This window comes from Uloborus diversus, chromosome 8, assembly GCF_026930045.1.
Source record: "Uloborus diversus isolate 005 chromosome 8, Udiv.v.3.1, whole genome shotgun sequence".
NCBI lineage: Eukaryota > Metazoa > Arthropoda > Arachnida > Araneae > Uloboridae > Uloborus > Uloborus diversus.
Genome location: NC_072738.1, coordinates 143910711 through 143926868, shown reverse-complemented (window position 1 = coordinate 143926868; position 16158 = coordinate 143910711). Strand labels below are relative to the sequence as shown.

The 16158-nt window shown below is 33.2% G+C and overlaps 1 protein-coding gene across 1 annotated transcript; it reads right to left on the bottom strand.

The window, feature by feature from the left end:
* Positions 1-4283: 4283 nt before the first annotated feature.
* On the bottom strand, positions 4284-16158 carry LOC129227841 (transmembrane protein 242-like). Its single transcript, XM_054862456.1, has 4 exons — positions 15940-16158; positions 13581-13681; positions 5658-5795; positions 4284-5034 (listed from the first exon to the last, which is right to left on the bottom strand). The coding sequence occupies exons 1-4, from the start codon at positions 15992-15994 to the stop codon at positions 4894-4896; spliced, it is 435 nt and encodes a 144-aa protein (XP_054718431.1). The 5' UTR covers positions 15995-16158; the 3' UTR covers positions 4284-4893.

Here is a 16158-nt window from a genome sequence, read left to right as displayed (position 1 = left end):
TGAATTTTTTTGGAGTTCAGAGGCTTGTCTGCTTATTTCAGTTTTCTCAATATGCAGCTGCAAAATATGTTGTCTTATTTATTCAATGTTTCAGAAAATGTATTGTTAACTTGAACAGTTTGCCAGTTGTAGACGAGGTAGTGTTCTGTTTTAAGTTGTTAAATTGCTGGTCACTATTTGTTCGCATTGATGTAATTTGCTGTATATGTTGTTTAAAATCGTACTGGCAGTTTTGTATATAAATTGTATGTTTCCTGTGTTATTAATTTTATGCTGTTTTGAGGTTTAAAATTGGGTTTTTTTCAAGTTATTAACTCTGAGAATTGTTGCAAACGACGTTATAAATTTAAATCCTATGATATCATTTATTTTTCTGCCTTTTCATATTTACTTTAAAAACGAATAAAAATATTTATAATTCACAGTAAAATTTCTATTTAACTTTTTTCAAAGCACTAGAAAGAAAAAAAAATATCTTCTGCAAAACTAAAATCCTTCGGTTAACTTTTGACATAAAATTTAAAACAAGTGGGAACTGATTTAATATTTGAAAACTATACACTTAATGTGCTAGTTGTTTATATTAAAATTATATAATTTCAGGTTGGATCTTTTTTTCTTTTCAATAGAAAGAATGTGATGAAAATTAATGTTTATTAAATCAAAATAATATATCAACTATTTGAATATCAGTTGCTTTTCCATACTGCACTCACAATCCTTTAAACTGTAGTCAGTGAAGTGCTTTGTGCAATCTACATTAGGAAGATATATTGTGCCATATAAAATCTTACTCAATCAGCCAAAAATGTGCTGTATAACGAAAGGTTTTAAAAGATATTCCTTAGAGTTGTTACAAGTTTTGTACTAGCTTGTGTGTAGTTGATAGATATCGCAAGCAAAATACAACTGTTTGTTGCTATATGAGAACTGTCCATTACCTCCAATAAAACTTTTAAAAATAAAGTGAATTGTTTATTTTTTAACATTAGCTGGCTTTGCCCACCACCTGATCAAAATATTTGTCTCACTTCATAAATTATACTTTAGTACAATCAAATACCAAACAGTTTGCCACAGTATTTAAGTAGCTGCGACTCTTAGCACTGTTGCTGTTATGCAGGCTTTTACCTTCACTTTACAAGGTGATTTACACCAAGTTAGGGGTCCTTTGCTTTGGTGTGCAAAATCGAATTTACCAGAATGAAGGTAATTCCAACTTTAAAGAAGGTGTGCTACCTCCAGCTCTGTTATGGCTATTCGAGATGGTTACTAAGTGTATAAGTTGCAGTCAATGGATGTCGTGACAAGCTGTTTAGTATTTGCCTCTAGTTCTGCCTAGCTCCTGCAAAGGAGTGGTAAATCTCAGCTTATTGCCTGTTCGGGGGGTGAAACATTTCAGTCTTTAAAAAAAAAGTTGGAAACTGATTGAGACGGAACAAAATAAGAGTTATCAAGTAATGAATAATCAATGAGTCAGTTAAATCTAAGAAGTGGAGGCAACTGCTTTTTATTTCATTTGTATTTTGTTGACCATATTTAACCATTAAGTTACTGCCTTATAACCAGGACTAAGGCAAAAATACATGAAATACACCACCAGCTCAGTCAATTCCAGCCGAGGACTGCAGCATCGTGCTTATTAGAACTCATCAGCCAGGCATAGGATTGACTGAGCTGGAGGTGGAAAACCTCTTTAGGAAGCCAAGAGTGCCAAACAAACTGGTAGCTAATACGGAATTAGCTCAGACCAAACGAGTGACCGAAGCAATGGTTCGGTTCAACTCAAATATTGAAGGCAAGGCAGGTGTATTTAGTAAGTTACCGCCCTATAACCAAGGATAAGGCAGAAATACATGAAATAAGCCCAAAACTGCAGTCCTTAGCTGGAATTGACTAAGCTGGTGGTGTATTTCATGTAGTTCTGCCTTAGCCCTGGCTATAGGGCGGTAACTTACTGAAAATACCTGCTTTGCCTTCAATCTTCGAGTTGAACCGAACCATTGCTTCGGTCACTCATTTGGTCTGAGCTAATTCTGTATTAGCTACCAGTTTGTTTGGCATTCTTGGCTTCCTAAAGAGGTTTTCCACCTCCAGCTCAGTCAATCCTATGCCTGGCTGATGAGTGCTAATAAGCACGATGCTGCAGTCCTCGGCTGGAATTGACTGAGCTGGCGGTGTATTTCACATATTTAACCAGTTCGCAAACCATGTCCCACAGGTGCATGCATGATTCTTCTCTGATTATACAACAATCCGCTGTAGATGGCTAATCAAGCTGCCCTGGCAGCTAGTTTATAAAGAAAATGCACAAGTATGTTTTTAAAAAATCTACAAGAAAATAAATAAGAGAAAAACCATCAACAAAATTCCTTTTTTTGGTAAACTAGAAAATTGACCGTCAAGGTGTGACTCGTGAAAATTGCTTCTGCATTTGAACGAAGCAATTGCCTGTTTGGTGATATTTTGATAGTTGAAATTTTAACTCTAACTCCAGTGGATTAACCCTCAACTCCAGTCGATAGCGTTCATTGATGACCACTTTTTTGTTTCTTCATTCTCCTAAAATGAGTCTTACCAGTAAAACAGTTAAGCTACTGGATCTAGTTCAGCCTTGTCAAAATAAAGCATTTCCCTGCATGTCAAACATAACCAAAAATATTATTAAATTATCCCGCTACGCGAGTTTCATTGTTGATGACGTCAGGAGCGTTGCTCGATCAGTGAATTGACTGTTTTATATATGTTAGTGAGTTTGATGATTTTTCAAAACAATTGAAATGACACTTGAAAATCATAATTATTGTTAGCATCTAATAAAACGCATCTATTTAATCTTTAATTTAAAAATATTTTAATTATAAATGTGTTATATGAGCCTTCATGTGTTGAGATTGTCTTTTTATTTGGATTTTATTCTAAAGTTTCGGTTTGCAACCTAAGTAAAATTGCACCGCTGTAGCAGTCACACCAGTATAGTATTTGACTCGGGGTTTTTTTGTCAAATGAACATTTATGTAAGTTAAAAATAAGAAAAACAACTTATAATTTCACAAGTTTTTTTGCAACTATACGATCTTATTTTTACTTTTCAATCACAAAAGTATTTACAGTGAAGCACCATTTATACGTTTCTATTTTATACGTTTTTAAAATTGGTCCCTGCAAAGTCTAATGCACATTAACCTATACCTATTATACGTTTTTTCGTTTGTATGCTTTTTTCATACAGTCCCTTCAAAAACGTATAAACGGTGCTTCACTGTATTCTGTTTTGTTTGCACATTATTTAATGTTAAATAAATGGAGAATCTATTAGAATATAAATGACGTTTTAGACTGAGAATTCTTTCTGATCAGTGAACTCAAAGGTTACACTAAAGATTGAATATTAAAATTCATCAAGATCTTTAAAATTGAATTTCAACAAATAACTGGAAAAATCATGAGTTTGATTTGCAGTTAGAGTCAAAGCAAGAAACTAAATTTGAATAATTTAATTATCTTGTATACAAAATGTTAGAAAGGCTTATTGATATTATACAAACACTCTTTTTTTTTTTAATCACTGCATACTAGAGTGCCAATTGTTGTCTAACCACATTAATGTATTACAATGACATCCTGTTACAAAGAACTTCAGGGGACCAAAAATTTTCTTCGTTGTAATGAAATTCGAGCTCTGTAAAAGCAATTAAACTGGGACTGAACTTTTATTTCACTGAAATGGATATTTTGTTGAAACGGGATTTCAGTATTTTGAAAAAACATTGCTGCATTATATACAGTCGAACCTTGATGTCTTGATCCTAATTTTCGATGTCTCGAAAAAAAAGTTTTCCCATGCATTTTCCCTACGCATGTATTTTCCATAGTTATCTCGAAATTTATTTTTCGAAACCCTTGATATTTCGAAATGTTTGCTCAGAAGCAAGTTTCAATTGTGATTTTTCTTTGGCAATTTTTGCTGTAAAACCAGTTTCAGAGACAATTGCTTGAAGTTTTTCATCCCTTTTCAGGGAAATTTTGCGAATAGGGGATGGGGCAAGATAATAGGGGGTGTAGGTATGAGGATGGTGCTGTAAATCTTTTTATCTCAGTGTCTTCCCCAGAGTCTAGAATCTTTGTATTTCTTTTGAACATGTCGTCACTTTGAGGACAAGGGGTGAATTTTTCATCACTTTTCTAAAGAAATTGGAAAATGCATTCCTCATTTTCATCATTCTGCTTTTTTAATTCCTACAAAATTGCTGTTGAAAAGTTTTTGAATGCAGAGGAATTAGAATTTTTAAAAGAAGAAACAAAGTTAAAATTGTTGTTCATGTCAAAATCTCATCCTGTACACTTTCGACATTTATTAAATTTCAAATCTAGTAAAGAGTTGAAGAGTAACTTAGTTATCGTAATTCAAAGTGGTCCCATAGTACATATATAAATGTACATAGTGTATATGTGTGTAATTGTGAGAGCTACTAGTGGTATTTTTTTCAAAACCTTGATAACTCGATATCTCACATTTTTTTCCCGTCCCCAGAGATTCGAGATTGTATTGAATATGAATGAAAAAATAGCATGTGGAATAAAAATTACGAACGTATTAACTATTTGTCTTTAAGTATTGAAACTAATCAGTGAAACAAAATAGAGAAACATTGATTAACATGCAGTTTTTTAACAGACTAGCGAATGTCTCAAAAGTGTAAAACAACAAACTATGTGGTTATGTAATAAATTAAAAATAATGAAATACATTTTTGCTTGCATCAAAATTTTGTATTATATTGATAAGTAGTCAAGAAAAGGTGGATATAAAACATTTTCTAGTGGTTTATTGAAAATTATAAAACAAATGCTCGATGATATTAAAAATTCTATGAAATAGAAAGCTTTTTATCAACTCTTCTTGCTTTTCTCACTTTCTTCTACAACGTAATTTAAGAGTTCACGTAAATTTTTAAAGTCGGATCTTCCAGGATTATCCGATTTAGGAATAGTAGGTAAAGCAGTCCCAACTTTTTGTCGAAACTCTTGGAGCTATAAAATAAAATATGTTTAAATGAAAACTATTATACATATATAATAAACTTTTAAAAAATTAATTTTGTAACTTTCATTTTTGATTTAATTATTAGAAGAAAAAACTGATGTTTCAAAGTTCAAGTGATTTTATGGTGCACATCTATAGGATTAGGATAACTTGCATCTTTGAATATTTGCTCCCTGACCTCTAAAACCATGAAAGTGGTAGGTGCAGGGGACTTCGGGGTATCAGAGTGGCGTAGCTAGACCCGGCTTTCGGGGGGGGTTACTTCTTTTATATATATATATATATATATATATATACATATATATATAATCGCTTGGAATTTTTTCCTTTTCTTCTTTTTTTTTCTTTCTCTTCTCTTCTCTTTTCTCTTTTTTTTGAGACTAACTTTTCGGGGGGGGGGGTTGTCCCCAAAACCCCCCCCCCTTAGCTACGCCCCTGGGGTATCATGTCTTGCATGTTTGAATATCTCTCATCTTAAGAAACTCAAAAATTCTAGAAGCTATGTGTGTTACATATTTCAAAACAAAATTAATAAACTTATTTAATTTTCTCAGTAAAAACTCAAAACATAATTTTCATGCACTATTTTTTTACAAAGACATATACTTACATTATTAACTCCCATTAACTTCCAAATGCCAAAACAAAATACACTAAAACCAGAAACTGCATATAAAGTTCCCCATCCAAGAGCTCTCATAGCCAAGGAACTTCCGCTCTCTGGTACTGCTTTAGTGGGAGACATTCCCTGAAACATACAAAATGTTCATTCAGTGTGACGCAAAAGTTTAAGCACAGCTCAAATAGTTTAACAAAAACAAAACTGTTCTGAAATTCTTTCAAATACTGAGTTGAGTTATATGATAATACATATGTGTCTGAAGTGGGAAAAAAAATAATAGTAATGAGAATAAGAAATTACAAAAAACATTCTTTTTTTAATGTCCCAAAAGTTTATGTACAAACGAGATTTTATGCAAATATCTCTTAAACATGACAGGTAGGTGGGGGATGGATCGTTAGGACTTTTTTTTCGAAGATTATTTCAGTGTGGAAATTGCTCTATGAATTAAAAAAAATGCCAAAATCTGCACAATATTCGCAAGTTGTGACAGTTTGGCAGCTAAAAAGTGAAAAAAAAAATTCATTTTGATAATGACTTATTTTAAATCAGCCCAGATGTGGTATTGGTAGTATTTTGCAACAAGGAGAACAATTAAAATATGCCTATCACTGTTGAAGAAAAAAAACACATTTTGGGAGCATAGACTGCTCCAAACTTCTAAACCGGCAGAGTAGGCCTAGGGCGGCAAATTTTCCTTGGATCATTTTTTCAAGCAATCAACGAATTGCTTATTACTTTCACTTGACTGCAGTTGATGTTCTTTTGCTTTTTGAACCCAGGCCCTTTGCAACACCACCCACTGGGACAGTACCAATCCTATGGTTTTAAGCTTCTGCCTGCAACACGGTCTAATAGCCTCCACTCCTGAATCCATCCCTAGCCTCCTTAATACTAAATACCTATCACTTTCTCAATTTTAGCATAGAGCAAAATGATCCCAGTAAGAACAATTTCGCTACCCTCGCAACTGCCATCTATTGAAGATCAAAAGTATTATAAATTAATAGCGGAGAACACAATTGGTTAATTTCTAAATTTAAATTTTGAAATTGACCAATTAACAATTTGATTTGAATTGTTTGACTCCATCGTCATAGCAACGCCATCCATGTATTGCCACCAGGTAGCATTGTTAGAATACCGTTGGAGGATCACTTTTAGAAGCAAATGTGATAGACATTTAGTATTTAGGAAGCGTTTCTCCTACACACAGATTGGTATACAAATGCCTACACACTAAAAGTCAAGATTAGCGGTCGCTATTTGCCAATGGTGACTAAAGATGTTTTTGGGCAACTACAAAATGTGATGGTCATTGATGTTACTTTTTTTCCAAATAAAAATGCAAATTGTCGATGCATTATGCTGATTATTAAAAAAATAGCCATCAAAATCGTCATCAGTGGCCAATGTTAACTTGAAGGGAAAATTGGTTTATCTGCTTTGAAAAGCAAGTAAATGCTGAGGTTTTTCATTAGAGGGAGAGAAAATCGGAAAAGTTTTAAATCCATTTTTTAAAACTTTATGATTATAAGTAAATATAGTATAGGATCTCAAATTGGCCAACAACGAGCACAAATTTTGCCTTTTTCCAGCTTTTTGGACTTTCCTTCTTTCCTAATTCCTTTGGAATATCTTTTCTGTTTATCTTCAATGTACCATAAATATCTGTTTGATAGCTGAGATGCAGATTTGCAAGTTCTGGGGATGTATAATAGTTATCTGTCGTAAGATAATATCCTTTATTTAATAATGGCTTCATAAGTGTCATTACTACTTGAGATGACTTGCACAAATATTGATAATTATCATCGTAGAGCATCCCTTTTCCAATATATATAATAAAGCTATATACATAACCAGATTTCGATTCGCACAACATGAACGTTTTTATATCAAATCGCGATCTCTTCAGTGGTATATATTGTTTCCAGTGTAATCGCCCCTTAAAAAGCATCAAACTCTCATCGATTGTTACATCTCTTTCAGGAGTTATTGATTCTTGATAACGCTTATGTAAATGTTTGATTACAGGCCACAGTTTGTGTAACTTTGGACTCATGTGTTTTAGGATCAAATTTAGAGTCATCAAAAAAATTTAAATAGCGGTAAATAATTTGAAATCGACGATAAGACATTATTTTTGAAAAAAAATGGCGTTGATGTTGAGTGCCTTTTACTCCAATATTGTTCAACATGAGGTTTTTACACAATTCCTTGTTAAAGGTTCAAAGCAAAGAACACTTGAATTTCGTTTTTTGTCGTTGGTTCACCTTTTTTCGCTCTACTGTATCTTCAAAGGTTAGTATTTCGAATACTTTTATCAGCATACTTATTAGTTTCAGAAGCTATCATTTCGGTGAAGTTATCATCAAAGAAAATTTAAAGAAACTGCAAAGTTCCATCATTTACATCCATATTTGTATAAACACCTGGTTGCACTGTGAAAGCAAATCTCGGCTGTGGTGCAGGAGAATTATTAGTGTCAAGTTCACAAAAGTTACATACTTGAATTAAATCATCTGAAGTTTCGGCTTCCTCATCACTTGAGAAGTCCAATGATGAACTTTCACAACTGCCAGAATTATTTATAGATGTTTCGGATTCTCTTTCTGCATCATTATCGGAATTATAATCACATATTAGTCACTGTTGCTCATTTTTCTAATTTAGCAAAAAAAAACCGAGAAGAAATAGAATCCACACATTCATACTGAAGACATGTGCAAACAAAAGCATCTCTTTTCCAGCGTAAAGAAAAAACAAAATCAAATCAGTTAAGAAAACAGTTTTCAATCCACTCTTTGCTGGACAGCTAGCAACATCTATTAGAAATATTGAAAACTAATAAATATAAAAAGATCGGGCAAAACAGTGCAATAGCGGAAAAAAAATGAACTGCCCGAGCGGCGCCCAGGAATGTCAGTATAGGCACTTACTCTGTGCCCGAGCGGTTTTCGGGCAAAACTGCTCGGGCACAGAGTGGTTAAATTTCTATATCACGTTTGGTTTTTACTTCTTATCTTAAGAAATGAATAAACGAATGGCAGGAAAACAATTGTAAATTTTAAGAATATGAATAAGTAGCACTGAGAATTTTTATGCCCAATCACATGCAGTTGGTGAATGAGAAAATTGGCGAATCAAAAGAAGTGTGGGGGTCAGGGAACGGCATCGCTGATGCTTTTTTTCTGTTTTTTTGTTTTTGTAAAATTGGTCGATATGGGATTTTAACATGACTAATTAAATGACCTTCAAAAAATGGAATATGCGGCCTCCAAAACTGGAACGGATGGCCACCGTAGACTTCCATCTTCAAATCCATTTAGTTGGAATTTTTCAAAAATCATTTTGCTGTCGATCATTATTGTGCAACTTTAAGAAGTGAGAGGTCAAGCCCCTTCACCGTTGGAAGTGAGTGGATGGTAGCAGTGGTTAATTCAATAAAGTGGCTAATTTAATAAAGCTTTTTTTTTTTTTTTTTGGAAATATGATTCTTTAAAGCGGTTGATTCAATTTAACCAGCATCCACTGTATTCTGTTAAATTATCCAATGAATATTTGGGCAAGTGAAACATACTGCTATGGTGTACGTTATTGGCTAGTTGTGAGTTGAAATCAGAAGATGTTTGTGTGCTGTTGCAGTGAGCGGTGGATTCACACATTTGAGGGCCTGACGCAATGTATTTCTGGGCCCCTTTATCTAATGTAAATACTTTTCATGTGCAGTTTTAGATCTATTTTGGGGTCCCTCACAATTGGCACATTGTAAATCTACCACTGGTCACAGGGTTTTTTTTATCCACGGAACCTCACCAAAAAGTATATTGAGGCACCATATTACCAAAGGGTCCAATATTCTTTATTTCAATACACAATCCTACTTGAAAGCTATTTTATGAATTACAACTTCATCAGAAGGAGCATATTATAACTGAAGATTAAGACATTTATCACAGACTGATTCAGGCCAAGGATACAGAAGGAGGGTATTGGGGATCATGATCATTACACCCCTTAAAGCAATCTACGAGGCATGTTTTTAAAGTAAGTACCGTTTTGATATAAAAAAAGAACGAGTACAGATAGAGCAAAGAAATTAATTGCACAAAAATCTACCATCCTTACGCTATTTTTTGACATTGCTCCCGTGATTTTCCAAGCATTTGTCATAGCGTGGTACAGGTTTTTGTATACCTATTCATAGAAAATTGCCGCCTGTGTAGTCGGGATAACATGTTCTCTGAGCTCATTATTGCTGTTGTGCCACAGACCACCTACGAAAGGCTTTAGATGCCGAAACAAATGAAAGATGTTGCGAGCGAGGTGAGGGCAGACTAGAGGATGTTCAAAAACGCCCCAGCCAAAGCCCTGTAAGAGTCCTCATGGCTGACTACACAGGCGGCAATTTTCTATGAATAGGTATACAAAAACCTGTACCACGCTATGACAAATGCTTGGAAAATCACGGGAGCAATGTCAAAAAATAGCGTAAGGATGGTAGATTTTTGCGCAATTAATTTCTTTGCTCTATCTGTACTCGTTCTTTTTTTATATCAAAACGGTACTTACTTTAAAAACATGCCTCGTATATTTTTTTTAAAAATGCCCCAGACCCCCTATTTGAGCTTACCCCTCCCTTTCTGATACTGACGCCCTTGAAAACCAGAAGCTGAAAACGCCCCTGGACTGATTTCAGTGTAAATACCCCCAAAAATTATAAACATGCTTATAAAATCACTTAAATACAGTAGAACCTCCCAATAAGGGACACGAAGGGGACCAGAAATTTTGTCCCTTAAATAGAGGTGTCCCTTATTCGGAGGTACAAAAATCAAGATTTCCAAACATTAAATAGAGCATTAACGTTATACAATAATAATTAATAAGAATTCAATAATAATTTTCAAAATGCCCTTTTAATTTTCTAGTACAGGCTAAGTCGTCCGGGTAACGCTAGTATTAAATAAAGTTTGAAAATATTTTGAATTTTAAGTTATTTATTTAAAAAAAATTAATTTTAGCAAAAATTTAGTGATGAAAAGTACTTAATGATATTTATTTAAAGTAATCTGTTACAAGGGTTTGTTTTGCAGCACGTAATTTAGACGCATTTTTCTGTACATGTATACTAAAGTCGCTAATGAGTCCGAGTCCTTCACTGTCACCATTTATCAACATAAACTTTTGCAACTGTGTGATATGTCTTAAAGCATCACTATAATTTTTGATTTTGCATCTGGCTCTTCTTCTTCCTCACTACTTTCAAGATCCTCTGGAAGACTTCCTCCTGCATCTTCAATTTTCTCAGAGATGAAAGCAGTGATATCCTCATTGGTGTCATCAGTGAATAAATTTTCATCTATCGCTATATAATCGTTAATCGGAATATCACAGCCAGTGACTCGAGCAAGTTCGGAGAGTTCATTTTCTTCGTTGTTACTTTCATTGACTATTACACCTTGGATTTTAAAGCCTGCTTTTTTAAAACAGTTCTGAACGCAACTTTTGGATATTGAGGAAACCGCTTTAGTGATCCACTGGATTGCATTCAATACATTCACGGACTTTGCGAGCTGAGCACTGTTTTCACTGGAAGTTTGCGAAATAACATGCCTTAAAAACAATTTCCTATATCCAACTTTAAAGTTTTGAATAATGCCTTGGTCTAAAGGCTGCAACACAGATGTAGCATTTGGTGGAAAAAATATCAATTTCACAGCCTTCAATTTTAAATTTTGTGGATGTGCTCTACAATTGTCAAGAAATAACAAAATCTTCCTATTTGTTTTGCACATTTTGTCATCAAGAGCAGTTAGCCATTCTATCATTATATTTTGAGTCATCCATGCCTTTCTGTTGAAATACCACTGAACTGAAAAGGTTTTTGGGTTAATGTTCTTGAAACATCTAGGTTTTTTTGCCTTACCAATTACAAGTGGTACTTCAAATTCTCCTTCCGAGTTACAGCAGAGTAACACAGTTAACCGTTCCTTAGAACTTTTTCCGCCAGAACACTTTTCTCCTTTAAAACATAAGGTTTTATTTGGCAAAACTCTGAAAAACAGTCCAGTTTCATCAGCATTGTATATGTCCTTAGCTTCATAACCTTCACAAATTTCTGTCAATATTTCCAGCCATTCTGTAACACACTGCAAATCTACAGATTTTTCTTCCCCACAAACAGTTTTAAAAGTAACATTATGACGTAGTTTAAACTTCTCCAGCCATCCATTAGAGGCCTTAAAGTTCTGCAATCCTAAACTTTCGGCAACTTCTTTCGCCTTTTCTTGCAACAGTACTCCACTAACTGGAATGTTCTTTCCTCTAATAGCCGAAAACCATTTAAAAACTATTTGATCAATATCTTCTCCTTCAGTTTTCCTAAACTTAACAGTTTTAGAATTTTCATTTGAATTTGTAATCCACAATCTTTTTATTTCTTCTTTTTCCTTTAGCACATTACTTACTTGGTTTTTACTTATTTTAAATTTCTCACCTAAATCCCTTAAGCTTAGTTTTTCATTTTCTGCCACATTTATTACTTCAATCTTTTCTTTCAAAGTTAATCTTTTTCTTTTAGAAGCCATGGCTAGAATTAAAGCTTGAAAACTAAACAAATTCCTCTCAGCAACAGAGCTCTATATGACCTACCTGACTGGTGACAGGACATTAAAAGCAAAAAATCTCCTTTTTCCTACCGAATCTAAATTTAGCCTTTTAGAATAGTGACTGGGCCAATCAGTCAAGATAATCCCTGCCTTCTCCATTCTTGATTGTTAGTAAGCAACATTCTATGCATACAGACTTTTCCTTCTCATAAGAAACCTTATCAAACTCTTCTGAACAACACCCCTCCCCCCTGACTTGCTAGTGAAATCTGCTTAGAGTTGAATACACCAGTGTACATTCTGAGACACCTGTGGAGCTTTTTCAAAGGCATTCTCAAAACTTGAGATAAGAATTTAAAAGATGAGTATGACTGAGGGTGAGAACAAAAGCAAAATCAACCAGAAGTAATCCAGATCCACTTTGTAAGAAACACCTTGCAGATAATTTCACCCCTTGCCCCTTCTAGAGCAATAGTATGCACTTTCCTGTTATGAATAGAAAATGTCAAGGGCGGTGCTCAAGTTGTCAGTGCTGAACCCACATGAATGGGGAAAGCATTTGGGAGTAGTTTTCAGCTAACATTTTAGTGTGATAATAGTACTTTTTCTTTGTTTATGTTTTGAAACCTATACATTATTCCCCAGTTAGTTTGTTCAGAAAAAGTGGAACTTGAATTCTAGAAAATTCAATATTTTTTATCCATTTATGCATTAATTTTTGTTTTTTCGTTTCTTTGAGTGTCCCTTAAATAGAGTGTCCCTTAATGAGAGGTAAATACATTGGAGTCTCTATTCAAAGGGACTGGGACCAGCAAAAGTGTCCCTTAAATAGAGGTGTCCCTTATTCGGAGGTGTCCCTTACAGGAGGTACTACTGTACTAACATAACTGAAAATACAAATTTAAATACTTTAATGACATGGTATTTTTTCCAACACTAACATGTTTCATTTTGCAACTAGTAAAGAATATCCGAAATTCGTCCAACTAATTTGTCCAATAGGTAATTCAGAATATTAAAATTGTTCGGATTTTCAAAAACAACCAAAAAAATGCAGTTCAGGAAAATAGCATACCATTTAATAAAACAATATGTATGTACATTATACAATACTGTACATAACACTACAATGTGTAGTTACGTTTTTTATGTTAAAATTTCATGGGAGCACTCAGATTTTTGACATTCTATCTACAGTTACGCACTTAGATAGATTCAAATTGTAGTTTATGATACATTAAACAATGGATATAAACTACAATTATATAATACATTGTTAACTCAATAATGCACATACTTTGAGAAAATAAACAGGATCTTTTTTCTTAGCCATAGCTAAAGCCATGCCAAAACCTGCAAGTACTGACACTCCAGTTACACTCAATAAAAATGTAGACTCTGCAAATGAATGATTTATTAGCAAAAGTAAAAATTCAAGCGTACAACATTTACACTGTGATCAAATATCACATCACAATGAAAAATTAATAAATAAATACAGTAAATATTTTTAGTTTAATTAATAAATTATTGTAACAGTTGCATTCAGCAGTTTACTTTTGAATGGCAACTGAGGCAGTGAGAGGCAAAGGAATGTAATTTGACTTTTTTGAAGTTTGAGTGAAACAAGTGTTAAGTTGAAGTTCTAGACTGACTTTCAATTAAAGGTTTTTTAAATCACGCTGTATAGCAGCACATGCCAGAGCCAGTATTACCATCTCTTGTCGCCAAATAGAGGATTCTCCAAATTTTTCATTCTGTCACTTACATCCCTTTGCTTCCTGGGTGCTTCAATTGCACCATCCCCGACAAAGTCATGTGTTAACATATATGGAGGGTTGGCATGGGTTTTACCATTTATGATATTTGCCGGTTTTTATCGCCTCTGAAAAAAAGTTTTCTCCATGGTTTTTACTATCTTAGAGAAAAAAAGAAATCCATAGTTTTTTTTTTTTTTTTTTGTTTCTGCCATTTCTATAACATATTTTAGTTTTTTTAAAGTAAATTAAGGTTCAAACTATTCATGCTTAAGGTTTTAAACATGAATAGCTCGTATTTTATTTAAATTAAAATAAATTTTCAACAACAATAATCATTTATTTACAAGCCTAAGGCACCTTCGAAGGGGTTTTTTTTAATAACACCACCCCAAAACCATTGGTTTTACCATAAATGCAAATTCTAATACAGTAGTTTATGCATATAAAGGGCTATTTTGATCAAAAAACCACCTTCAGAAGGTATTTTTAATCAACAAATTCCTTCCAGAAGGCATTTTCAATTTTAAAAAAAAACCCTTCAGAAGGTATTTTTTATCAAAAAAAAACCTCTCCAGAAGGTATTTTGATTTAAAAAAACCTTCCAGAAGGTATTTCTGGCTGCGCTATTATTTCAAGCTATTACTTAATTTACGTCAGAACTCTAACTTTAGACTCCCTCCCCTTAAAATGAGTTTTTAGACTAGGGGGGGGGGGAATCGTAATTTTTAAAATAACGCAATGGGTTTTTACTTGGCAATGATGAAATGAAAATTTTTAATCGATCTGACGGATTTTTGCATTGCAACTATATGATAATTTTACAAAAAAGTAGTTTAAAAGCATTTTGTATCTTATTTTTTAAATTAAAAACCAATGACTTTTTGCCTAATTTTTGCAAAAACAAAACAATTGATCTTTATGATTTGATAATATTTTTAAAATTATAATTTACGATATCATAACACATAATAAATACTTTATTCTAAAAATTCTTATGATTAAAAAATATTTATTTATTGTATTTTTATTTAAATAATTTATTTTCAAGAAGTATAATCTTTAAGCTCATTCAAGAAGTAAAATAAAAATGCAATTCTTTTTTTTTTTCCTTCTAAGCTAAACTTTTTAAACAAAAGAAAAACCATGAATTTACCAATGTAGTTAAACAAAAGATAAATTCACCAATGTAAAGTCTCTTAACAATGTAGCAAAATACAAGTTTGTTGTATGCGTGTAAAGCAACGGTTCTTAACCTTTTTGATTGTGTGGCCGACCAGTTTTGTAGACAACACGATTGAGGTCCACTAACTACTATACATTACTTGCACAGCCAAAATTAACTCTGGGGGGGGGACCTGTTCATAATTGTCTTTAATTGTAAATAATGTATTGTATTAGAACATTAGGAAAGTAAGCTGAAAACAAGAGTTCTGGAGATCTCTAACTTTTTTATTTTAAACTTGTCAAATAATCCAATGCTGATTTGCTTATTTGTTAAAATATATTTATGCAAATAATAAATGGAAATAAACTATAATTTCAGATATTTAGAAGCTTATTCGTAAATATAATCAATCACTGCCTTCAAAAAAACGAAATGGGGTTAGAAGTATTTCTTAGGTTTTTACCGGTAAAAATCTTGTTTTTCCCATGTCCTGGAACAAAAAGTTTTTTAAAGAAAAAAACAAACCCTGCATATATGGGTGTGTTTGGTGCTTTTCGATACTATATAGTTTGATCATCTCCTGTTAGTGAAATGAAAAGTCTGTTTATTGCAACAGAAAATGTCCTTTCAGCAAGATTTCCCTCCCTCCTCTATAAAACTTACGAAATCTTATTTTTCATAGAACACGTGCAAGGCAATTTTAAAAAGTAACGACCCAACTGAATACAAACCAACAAGTTTATTACTCTCCTTCTCCTTCTGTTTAACATCTTTATCAGTATTCATAATTATCCGAAGCCGTTATGCAAAATGAAGCATTTCTTGAAAGCTAGATTGTGCGTTCAAAAAACACAAATAATCGTGAAAATAACAAAAGAGACTCAGAATCCTTTAAATATTTCACAGAGGAAAAAAAATTGTTTTGGGACGACAGTTTACACTATAGTACA